This window comes from Cetorhinus maximus, chromosome 1, assembly GCF_964194155.1.
Source record: "Cetorhinus maximus chromosome 1, sCetMax3.hap1.1, whole genome shotgun sequence".
In the NCBI taxonomy this organism is placed as follows: domain Eukaryota; kingdom Metazoa; phylum Chordata; class Chondrichthyes; order Lamniformes; family Cetorhinidae; genus Cetorhinus; species Cetorhinus maximus.
Window position 1 is genome coordinate 212,272,519 of NC_135879.1, and position 12,137 is coordinate 212,284,655.

General features: G+C 41.6%; 1 protein-coding gene across 4 annotated transcripts in view; it reads left to right on the forward strand.

Annotated features, from left to right (window-relative positions):
* The window catches only part of dym (dymeclin), a 531,615-nt gene that overhangs the window by 404,328 nt on the left and 115,150 nt on the right, over positions 1-12,137 (forward strand). For all 4 annotated transcript variants that reach the window (XM_078552754.1, XM_078552781.1, XM_078552773.1 and 1 more), the window contains 2 exons: positions 625-807; positions 7,313-7,426. In XM_078552754.1, coding sequence (XP_078408880.1) covers positions 625-807; positions 7,313-7,426 — 297 coding nt within the window. The remainder of the gene's footprint in view (positions 1-624; positions 808-7,312; positions 7,427-12,137) is intronic.

A 12,137-nucleotide genomic window follows, 5' to 3' on the forward strand; every position in this document is an offset into this window, starting at 1 on the left:
GCTGGCCTAGCCAGCGACACTCACATCCCATGAATGAATTTTAAAAATGTGGCGGTTGGGCTCCAAAAATGTGGCCATAGTGGCACCCAGAACTAACTGTCCCATGCAAATGAGGTGCTCTCTCCAACCAATAATGTCCAACTGAGGTCAGTGTTGAAGGGCACCACTGGCTTCACTGTTGCAAGGATCACAGCCCTTTTAAATCTGGACTCTTGTCGAAACGTGCAAGGACATTTGAACCTTCTGTTATGGTCTTTAAGCAATAGTTTTTTTTTAAACTATTATTTTATTCACTAAAAATTTGCAAAGGAAATCAGTCGAGGTTCCCATACCTGGTCACTATCCAGTGACTCCTTGTGGAAAGTACAAGTGTGTGCGCATTGTGGGAGGACTGGGACAAGCTTAACAGCGATGCTTTCCATGATTGAAACGTTATTACCAAAACAGCCTGTCACCTTTTTCAGATACTTTTTGACCAAACGTACATTTTCAGAACTTTGTTTTAATTTCAGCTTTCCAGCATGAATTATTATCATTTCACAGATACTGATACCTATGCATCATTATTCATTGTGTCCTAGAGTAGTGAGCCAGAACTTATTCTTTGTGCTTTCTCTTCCATAGGCTCAAGACCTCAATGTAATCGAAGAGGTGATCCGAATGATGTTGGAGATCATAAATTCCTGCCTTTCCACTTCTCTTCACCACAACCCCAATCTAGTGTATGCACTTCTATACAAACGAGATCTCTTTGAGCAGTTCCGCACGCACCCTTCCTTCCAGGACGTGATGCAGAATCTTGACATGGTAAGGAGTGAAATTGACAAACGTTCTATTCATTGAAGCTTGCCTAAATTTCAAATGCATTGCTTCAGCTGGGTTGCGGATATCTGGGCTTTGACTCCTTTTTTAATTTTGATACATCACACATTGGCTGCTGTTGAATGTACTATACAACAACAATTGTAGCACATCTTGTAAAGGAAATGGAACTGTTGATACTGGGTTGGATTGCTCAAGAATAACCTTGTAGTTGGCCTTGTAGTAACAGTTTAAAATAGTATATACTTCTGTATATTCTTTCTTCAGAAGTTATTTTTTTAAATCAGTGTTGTAAGTAGAATAGAAATAGTTGAATACATCCTACAGGCACACAGTATTACGGGTAATAGGATGGAGGTCACAGCTATCATACCAGGTTTAATGACTCATTCACAATTTTATCCTCTCCTTTCCACCAGAAGTTATAGAGTAAATGCAGCCTGAATCGAGAAAACCTGACCTGAAATTGGAGCAAGGAGTAGTGAGGCTCTCTGGATGAGGTATTCTCAGTGGGCTGGAGTCAATTCGGGCTCTGATGTCTAATTTATGCTCCACCATTTTAGCATTTGTGTGGAGCCCCAAAATAAATTTCATATGAAGTGATAAACTTGTAATATAAATGTACAATAAATAGGATTTTATGTTTAATCACCACTATAAAACCCTTTCCAGTTTTAATTAGGAATCTGAAAAAATGGCAGTCTCTTTTAAAAAAAAACAAAATTATAAACTGGAAATGCAGTTCTTGAAGACAAAACCAGTGTGCCGAGTTATGTTTACTTGCATATTTTCTGCTGGTGGAAGACATTTACTTTGTCACACCCCCAAGCCTTTGGTGGTGCCCCTTGCAGGCACGAAGACAATTAAGATTAGTGAGGAGCAGCTCTAATCATCCAGCTATCAGCAATATAGTCAAACCCACTGAACTTCCTACAGCTTCTCACTTGGATCTCAACAGGGTTAACATGTACTGTATTTGTATCTTTACAAAGACCTCATATGAAACTAATGCTTATTGTTAAAAGCTACAACCATTCCCACATGACTTTTGTAGGTGTTTTACTGTAGTTTTAAGCAAGTTGTTTTATTTGTTCCTGGGATGTAGGCATCACTGGCTGGGCCAGCATTGATTGCCCATCCCTAATTGCCCTTGAGAAGGTGATAGCGAGCAGCCTTCTTGAACTGCTGCAGCCCATGTAATGTAGGTACACCCACAGGGCTTTTGGGGAGGGAGTTCCAAGATTTTGACCCAGTGACAATGAAGGAATGGCAATATATTTCTAAGTCAGGATGGTGAGTGGCTTGGAGGGGAACTTCGAGCTGGTAGTGTTCCCATGTGTCTGCTGCTCTGTCCTTCTAAATGGTAGTGGTCGGGATTTGGAAGGTGCTGCCTAAGGAGCCTTGGTGAGTTCTTGCAGTGCATTTTGTAGATGGCCACTGCTGCCACTGCGTGTCGTTGGTGGAGGGAGTGAATGTTTGTGGATAGGTGCCAATCAAGATGGGCTTTGTCCTGAATGGTGTCAAGCTTCTTTAGTGTTGTTGGAGCTGCATTCATCCAGGCAAGTGGAGAGTATTCCATCACATTCCCGATCTGTGCGTTATAGATGGTGGACAGGCTTTGGGGAGTCAGGAGGTGAGTTACTCACTGCAGGATTCCTAGCCTCTGACCTGCATTTGTAACCAGAACATTTATACTGCTAGCCCAGTTTAGTTTCTGATCAACGGTAACCCCCAGGATGTTGATAGCAGGGGGAACCAGCAATGGTAATGTTGTTGAATGTCATGGTGTGATGGTTAGATTATCTCTTGTTGGAGATGGTCATTGCCTGACACTTGTGTGGCGCGAATGTTACTTTCCACTTGTCAGCCCAAGCTTGGATATTGTCCAAGTCTTGCTGCATTTGGATATGGACTGCTTCAGTATCTGAGGAGTCGCGAATGATGCTGAACATTGTGCAATCATCAGTGAACATACCCACTTCTGACCTTATGTTGGATGGTAGGCCATTGATGAAGCAGATGATGATGGTTAGGCCTCGGACACTATCCTAAGGAACTCCTGCAGTGACGTCCTGGAGCTGAGATGACTGACCTCCAACAGCCAGAACCATCATCTTTTCTGCTAGATATAACTCTAACCAGTGGAGAGTTTTTCTCCCGATTCCTATTGACTCCGGTTTTGCTAGGGCTCCTTGATGCCACACTCGGTTCAATGCTGCCTTGATGTCAAGGGCAGTCACTCTGACCTCACCTCTGGAATTCAGCTCTTTTGTCCGTGTTTGGACCAAGGCTGTTAAGAGTTCAGGAGCTGAGTGGCCCTGGTGGAACCCAAAGTGAGTGTCAGTGAGCAGGTTATTGCTAAGCAAGTGCAGCTTGATAGCACTGTTTATGACCCCTTCCATAATTTTACTGATGATTGAGAGTAGTCTAATGGATGGTAATTGGCCAGAATGGATTTGTCCAGCTTTGTGTATAGAATACTCCTGGGTGATTTTCCACATAGCCTTTGTAGTATCCAGTGCTTTCAGCCATTTCTTGATATCTCGTGGAGTGAATCGAATTGGCTGAAGACTGGTATCTGTGATGCTGGGGACCTCTATAGGAGGCCGAGATGGATCATCCACTCGACACTTCTGCACTATTCATTGAACCAGGACTGTTTTCCTGGCTTGATGGTAATGGTAGAGTGCGAGATATGCTGGGCCATGAGGTTACCGGTTGTAGTTGAGTGCACTTCTGCTGCTGTTGATGGCCCATAGAGCCTTATGGTTGCCCAATCTTGAGTTTCTAGGTCTGTTCGAAATCTGCCCCACTTAGCACAGTAGTAGTGCCATACAGCACGATAGAGGACATCCTCAGTGTGAAGACGGGACTTAGTCTCCACAAGGACTGTGTGGTCGTCACTCCTACCGATACTGTCATGGACAGAAGCATCTTGGTGAGGATGAGGTCAAGCATGTTTTTCCCTCTTGTTGGTTCCCACACCACTGCAGACCCAGTCTACCAGCCACGTCCTTTAGAACTCGGCTAGCTCAGTCTGTAGTGGTGCAACTGAGCCACTCTTGGTGATGGACATTGAAATACCCCACCCAGAGTACATTCTATGTCCTTGCCACCCTCAGTGCCTCCTCCAAGTGGTGTTCAACATGGAGGAGTGCTGATTCATCAGCTGAGGGTGGGAGGATGGGGTGGTGAGGTTACATGGTAATCAGCAGGAGGTTTCCTTGCCCTTGTTTGCCCTGATACCATGAGACTTCATGGGGTCCAGAGTCTATGTTGAGGACTCCTGCGGCAACATCCTTACGATTGTATCTAACTGTGCCACCACCTCTGGTAAGTTGGTCCTTCCCATGGGACAGGACATACCCAAGATGGCAATGGTGGGTGTCTGGGATGTTATCTGTAAGGTATGATTCAATGAGTATGACTATGTCAGGCTGTTTCTTGACTAGCCTGTGAGACTGAACAATTTTGGAATTAGCCCCCAGATGTTAATGAGGAGGACTTTGCATGGTCAACAGGGCTGAGTTTGCTGCTGTTGATGCCGGGTGGTCCATCGGTTTCATTCCTTAAACTTCATAGTAGTTTGATACAATTGAATGGCTTGCTCGGCCATTTCAGAGAGTATTTAAGAGTCAGCCACATTGCTGTGGATCTGGAGCCAAGGCCAAAGCAGGTAAGGATGACAGATTTCCTTCCGTAAAGAACATTAATGAACCAGATGGGTTTTTACGACAATCAACAATGGTTTCACAGTCATCATTAGATTTTTAATTTCAGATTTTTATTGAATTCAACTTCTACCACCTGCCGTGGTGGGATTCAAACCCAGGTCCCCAGATCATTACCCTGGGTCTCTGGTTTGCTAGTCCAGTGACAACGTCACTGCACCACCACCTCCCCCAAGTATATGAACTCTATAAGTTGTTCCCTGCCAATGATCAGTTGCTTTATATGAAGTATAGACAAGCCATTTCAAGTGCTATGAATTTTCTTGTAACTGTTCCCTTGTTCTCTGATACTGACGAAACTCTATCATAATTAGCTATTGATACTTGATAATTGTTATTCACAGGACATCCTTTATTATTTATATAATTTACATTGTTCTTCAGCAAAGACTATCTATGTTATTGCTGAAAAGGAAGACATGTTGCTGAAGCTTTGCATCTTGCACTGATCAGGGCAAATGCAAGAGTGCCAAATTTCAAAAGATCACAACAGTTTATACTGCAGCAGAAAAGGGTGCTGATTTATTGGTATGTCGACTCAGTTGGCAGAGGTGTTGCCATGGAGAAAGCAGCGGGAACCACAAGCTTTCCAAGCTTCCAGGTAATTCAAAAAAGACGCAAGCCTTAAACATATTCCTTTTGTCTGCAGAGAATGGGTCCCTGCGTATGAATGTATGTTGCTTCTAGCAAGCATAAATGAACCATGTTACAAGCTTGACTGATTATCTTGAATTGGTTGCTAGGATAGCTGTTAGGATTGTTCAGCGAGTGCTGCCCAATTGCAGAATCACATTGACCAGTAGATATTGTGTTTTGGGTTTTTCAGGCATGGGCTGGTTGAGTATGATCTCTAGTCTCCCTATTATGAACAATCAAGACAGCATGCTGTTTTGTTTGATCAGCCAATCGTTGGAAAATATGGCTTTATGTACCTGACGTCACACCGACAATGAAATTCTTACACAACAATGTTCAGTTATGTGGTAGAGCGTGTTTTTGGACTGACTGAGTGAAAGTGCCAGCCTTTGGCCTATTTACGAATTTGCACGTAACAAAATGAACAATGATCTGATCAAGATACCCATTGTCCTGTAGGATAACTTTGATTCACTCTAATTCTGCGTCAAGCTTACAAGGTGAGTCAAAGGCCACAATTTCACCTGAAAAGTGCCTGGTCTACCTCAAATTACCCTGGAAAGGCAAAGGATCTCAAAAGTTTGAACAACAGATTGAGCAAGCACTCTTGCACTACTACTATGTGGCTGCATGAGTGGTATTTTCCATTAACGGAATGCTACCATCAGTCTTTCTACCTACTATACAATTGAGGAATTGAGTGCATGCATTTAAGTGCCAGTATGTTGCTAGGTATGTAGGCCATATTGCAATGACTGGCTGATCAAATCAAGCAACATGTTTTTTCGGTTTTTTGTAATAGGCAGAGTACAGACCATACTGAACCAGCCCACACTTCCAAAACTCAAAACAAAGTGTCTACTTTTAGATGTGATTCCACAATTGATTAACACTTACTGAACAATCCTAGGTCTGCTAATAGTTACACTAACGAGGAATTCAAGATAATCGAACTTATAATGTGGCTCACTTCTGCTTGCTAGAAGCAACATACATATGCAGGGCAAAAACAAAAATAAAAATACCTGGAAAAACTCAGCAGGTCTGACAGCATCTGCGGAGAGGAATACAGTTAACGTTTCGAGCCCGTATGACTCTTCAACAGAACTAAGGAAAAATAGATTTCCTTAGTTCCTCTATTTTTCCTTAGTTCTGTTGAAGAGTCATACGGACTCGAAACATTAACTGTATTCCTCTCCCAAGAAGCTGTCAGACCTGCTGAGTTTTTGCAGGTATTTTTATTTTTGTTTTTGTTTTGGATTTCCAGCATCTGCAGTTTTTTGCTTTTATACATATGCAGGGGCCTGTTCTCTGCAAACAAAAGGAATATGTTCAAGCCTTGCGCCTTTTTTGAATTACCCGGAAGTTTGGGGAGCCTATAGACCCCCATTGCTTCTTCCATGTCCCTTGGCCAACCACAGTCAACTTGCCAACCAATCAGCACCCTTTTCTCCTGTCATATAAATTGTTATGATTGTTTGAAATTTGGCATCCTTGCATTTGACCTGATGAGTGCAAGATGAAAAGCTTCAGCACCATGTCTCTTTTCAGCAACACTGAAGTTCTGTTCTACCAAGCGAATATTTAGCTTTTTAAAAATAATTTTCTGTTCCCATTGTACTTTCTACCTTATCCATAGTACTTTTACCAAAATGCATTTGCATGTTGTAGTTCACAGAAGCAATTCTGTTTTGGCAACTAGTGATGTAGAATCCACCCTGCTTACATTAGCACTAACACATTTATTAACTCAGAAGTAAGGATCGTTTATGCCCAAAAGATGAGAATAATGACTCCTCTGTAATCTAAGGGATGCTGCTTTGAAAGTGAGATACCATGTCAAGTTAATAGAGGGAACACTTTTCAATTGTGCTACACCTAACTGAAGTATAACTGAATGCGCTGCCATGTTCTAATGCTTTTTGATCAACACTGTAGGCAATGGACTTTGTGTTTGGGCGTACACTTCATCATCAATGGGAAAAAAATAAGTACATAAAACATTTGTGAAGTTGGAAAGAGGTACTTTTGTTCAATGTGTTAATGCATTTGGGTGGAGGTTAGGCTGTCATTCTGTGTTTTGAAAACAAGATCCTTGATTACTGACCACATTTACCTTGTAGGTGATCAGCTTCTTCAGTTTTCGGCTGGAACAGGCAGGCGCAGACCTGTCAGTGGAGCGCGTTCTAGAGGTTATCAAACAAGGAGCTGTAGCACTGCCCAAAGATAAATTGAAGGTGAGCATTCTGCCTTGTACTGTCTGTCTTTCTTTCTTGTGATAAAAATCACCAGGATTGGTACTCAGTTGCTGAATTGGTATAAGTATTGCCAAGGGAGGAACTCATTCAGATAGAACAGGATCATCAGTGTTTGACCTCTGGCTTATGCTGATTAAGCGGACATCAACTATGATTACAGTAAGAGTGCTTCAGTGCTCAGTGATAGAGAAGGGAAAATGTCTACTGTTCTCAGTCTTGATCACTATTCAGAAACCCCTGTTAAAAAAGCACTTGTTAGTGGACATTTAGTGATAGGATGATGATCAATAGTGATGCCCCTAATGTGCAACAGCCCGCCAACACTCAGTATCTGGATTTGCACCTGGAGAAAAGCCACTTCAGTAAGGAAACCTGAAAGAGTCAAATGTGCAAGAGAGGTGGAGAGAAGATTAGAGGAATAAAAATAAAATGTCTGTCAATGGAGTTGGATAGAAGCTTGTCTGACAGTTTGACTGGAGAGGTCAAACATGGTTTCAGGTACTGATCACTTGCAGCATTCTGTATGGAGTGCAGTAATGGAGCTCAAATGAAAACAGGAAGTGCTGAAAATACTCAAGGCCTGGCAGCATCTGTAGAGAGAGAAACAGAGTTGGCTTTTTGAGTTGAATATAACTCTTCAGAGTACTGAAGAAGGGTCGTATACAACTCGAAACATTAACTCAGTTTCTCTCCCCATGGATGCTGCCAGACTTGCTGAGTATTCCAGCACTTCCTGTTTTTATTTCAGATTTCCAGCATCTGCAGCATTTCGCTTTTATTTTAGTATTGGAGCTCATATTGTCTTCAATATGTTCAATATCTTCATATGTTTATGAGCCACAGTTGAGTCACCGCTTATAACAATTTGCATATCTATAGCGCCCCCTCATCAGTGTAAAACAAATCCCAAGACACTTCATAAATATGCACAGTGAAAATGGATGCAAGGCAAAGAAGTGGAGGAAGGAGCCTCGTTGGAGTGCCTTGGGATTTGTTTTATGCTGATGAGGGGGTGCTATAGATATGCAAATTGTTATAAGCGGTGACTCAACTGTTTTTATTTGAGCTCCACTACTGCACTCCATACAGAATGCTGCAAGTGAGCAGTACCTGATGACTACAAAGCTCCTGCCACCAAGGGGTTTTGATTTGGAAGGACATTGGAATAGGGAGGTTGGGGGTTTCAATTTGAGCTCTCTTGGGATCTCAATTTAAAGCTCTAAACCAATAGAACAAATGAAAAGTAAATAGTTGGCAAAAGTCATCAATATCACTTCTACTCTGATAACTGTGGGCTATTTGAAGATATTTTTTGCTTTGCTTACTGTAATTTTTCAGTGCATTCACAGAAGCTTGACTGACAGTTTTACTGGAGAGGTCAAACATGGTTTCAGGAACCGATCACTTGCAATGTTCTACATGGGGTGCAGTAATGGAGCTCAATTGAGGGAAGCATTGGCATCATGGTATTGTCACTGGACTAGTATTCCAAAGACCTAGGATAATGCTCTGGGGCTCGAATCCCACCATGACAGATGGTGAAATTTGAATCCGATAAAAATCTGGAATTAAAAGTCTGATGATGACCATTGCCGATTGTTGTAAAAACCCATCTTGTTCACTAATGTCCTTCAGGGAAGGAAATCTGCCATCCTTACCTGGCCTGGCCTACATGTGACTCCAGACCCACCACAATGTGGTTGACTCTTAAAAAAAAATGAGGGATGGCAATAAATGCTGGCCTCGCCAGTGATGCCCACATCCCATGAACGAATATAAAAAAAAAAATCCAAAAAAAAATCAGTGCATTCACATTACAGATTACTTGAGCATATAAATTAGACTGATCCTGAGGGAGTGCTTTACTATCAGAGATACTGTCTTTCAGATGAGAGATTAAACCATTCTGCCCCCTCAGGCGGACATAAAAGGTGCCACAGCAGGTTTGGAAGAAAAGCAAGAGAATTCTTCTGGTCTCCTGGCCAACATTTAACCCTCAAACGGCATCCCTAAGATCTGGTTATTTATCTCATTGCCCTTTGTGGTACCCTGCTGTGCACATAATGGTTGCTGTGCTTCCCAACATTACAACTGCAGCTACACTTCAAAACTATTGCAGTGCCTGTAAAGTGTCTTCACATGACATATTCTACTCGCTCTGCAGAGGTTTGTGTGAGGTTAATTAGTTATGAAGTACAAATGAATTGTAAAGTTAATTTGAGTGATTTTTTTTCTCTCTAATATTCTCCATTCTCTTGAAGGCATTGACTAATTTTTGGGCTACAGATCCACACATCTGATCCTTTCCTCACACAATAGCCTCAACATCCTAATTTATGTGGTTTAACTCCTCCTTGGATATAAACACTGAGCAGCAAGGGTTACTCATGGTACTTTTTCTTTTAATAATACTGTTAAGATTGTCACTCGGTAGTATAGACCTTGCATATATGTGTAGCTTCTAGCATGCATAAGTGAGCCACGCTGCAAGCCCGACTGATAATCTTAAATTACTTGTCAGCGTAATTCTTAGCACGATCAGGATTGTTTAGTAAGTGTTGTCGCGGAATCACATTTAATGTTGGCCACCACGTTCTGAGCTTTGTAAGCACGGGCTGTTTGAGTATGGTCAGTACTTTGCCTATTGTGAACAGCTGAAGGGGTGTGCTATTTGATACGATCCACCAGTCATTGGGATGTAAGGACTACATACATGGCATGCCAAAGTAGGGTGAATCAAAGCTGTCGTGCAGAATAATAGCTACCCCAATCAGATCATTGTTCACTGCATATCACGCACACTCATGAATGGACCTAAGGCCGCTGCATTCGGTCCTGAAAAGTGCCCAGTCTACCTCAGATTACCCTGGAAGGGTAAGAGTAAGGGTAAAAATTTGAGTAACAGGTAAAGCCAACTGTTTCATGCTGCTACTATGCAGTAGCAACATGAATGGTATTCTCCATTAACAGGATGCTGCCATCAAGCCAAAAAGACGTTCTGCCTATCTCACAAATGAGAAATGTGGTATATGAATTTCCGAGCCGGTGTGATGCCAGGTATGTAGGCCATATGTCCCAATGACTGGCTGACAGTATCAAACAGCACGTCCCTTCAGCTGTTCACACCAGGCCAAGTATTAACTGTACTCAACCAACACATGCTTGCAAAACTCAGAACATAATGTCCAACATTAGATGTGATTCTGCGACTTATTAAACGATCCTGATTTTGCTAACAATTACACTAATGACCAATTTAAGATCATCAGTTGGCTCGTAGTGTGACTCACTTGCACATGCTAGAAACTACATATGTCCACATGCAAGGCCCTGTCCTTTACAGACAGAAAGAACATATGCACACATTGCACCTTTTTCAACTAAACAAAGTCTTGGGGGGCAGCCATTCCATTGTTCGTTCTCCAAGGCAATGCCTTGACCAATTAGTCGACCTGTCTGATTTGAATTTGAACAAAAGCTTGGCAATCAACTGTTCCCTGGTGCATTCTCTGTGTCAGCGCCTCTATCAATCAAAGTGCAAGACGAAAATCTTCAACAGCATGTCTCTTTTCTTCAGCAATATTGTTAAGACCACTGGATTTCTGTAACACATTTCTCTCACTATAACTAAGGCTAACTGACAAATCTATGATAAAGGAGTTGTATAAAATAAATATTATAAACCTGGAAGATTTCAGATCCAATCTGTGATGAATTCTTTAGGAAGATGGTCAAAATACTAAGTCCTTGTGCTCATTGCCCATGGCAGGGGGAAATCAGTTAGGGATTTTGATGCTGACCGTGATGCAACTCTATTAGAAGCGCATGTATGTGCTTAACAAATGGAAATATTTCTTCTATGCACTAACTATAATGTGTTTGTGAAGAATAGCTTTACAAATTTGCTACACTTAGCTCACCAAAAAATCTCACCCAGGTTACTACTAGAGTCGGATTCATTTGTGAAATTGTCCACTATCTTGCCTTGATGAATATCCCACAATACCCAAATTTCCAATATGGGAAGTACTGAATGCTTAAAAAGGAAAGATTCTCATTCTTCAGAACCAATATGCTTCATCTTGGTGAAGAGAGCCATTTTTTCATTTAAAAAATGTAAACTTTATTTTCCAATAAGTGTTAACAGCTCAGTTCAAGTACCATATTGCCTCCCCTTTAAACTGATTTTGCTACCAATGACTATGTTTATTCAACATCAGCAATCCTAAGATTGTTGTCTATGGGGAATCAAAATTCAAATGTTTAACACTAAAAGGTTGCTTTGCAAAATCTACACACACACATAAGCCACTTGCCGAAAGGAAAAGTTTACATGGAGCGGAGCTTCATTTTCTGTGCTTGTGTGAGGAGATAATGGTATTTAAATGTGTGAAGTCTTGAAACTGAATGGGTCAGCAGGTTAAGATATTCAATTGCCTCCACAGGGACATGCCCAGCTTCCTTTAAAGTAATTAGATATGACAAGAACGCTGCTTTGAACTTTCACAGATTTGTCTGTCTTTCAGTGGTTTATCTGTGCTAGTAACCTTTGACTGGACTTCAACAGTTAACAGATATCAGGCTTGGAGACTACTATCAGGATAAATGAAAACACTTGAAAGTCTTCACTTCAGCTATTCTTGCAAAGATTAAGTTAACAGTTTGCTTTTATATGGCACTTTTGACATCG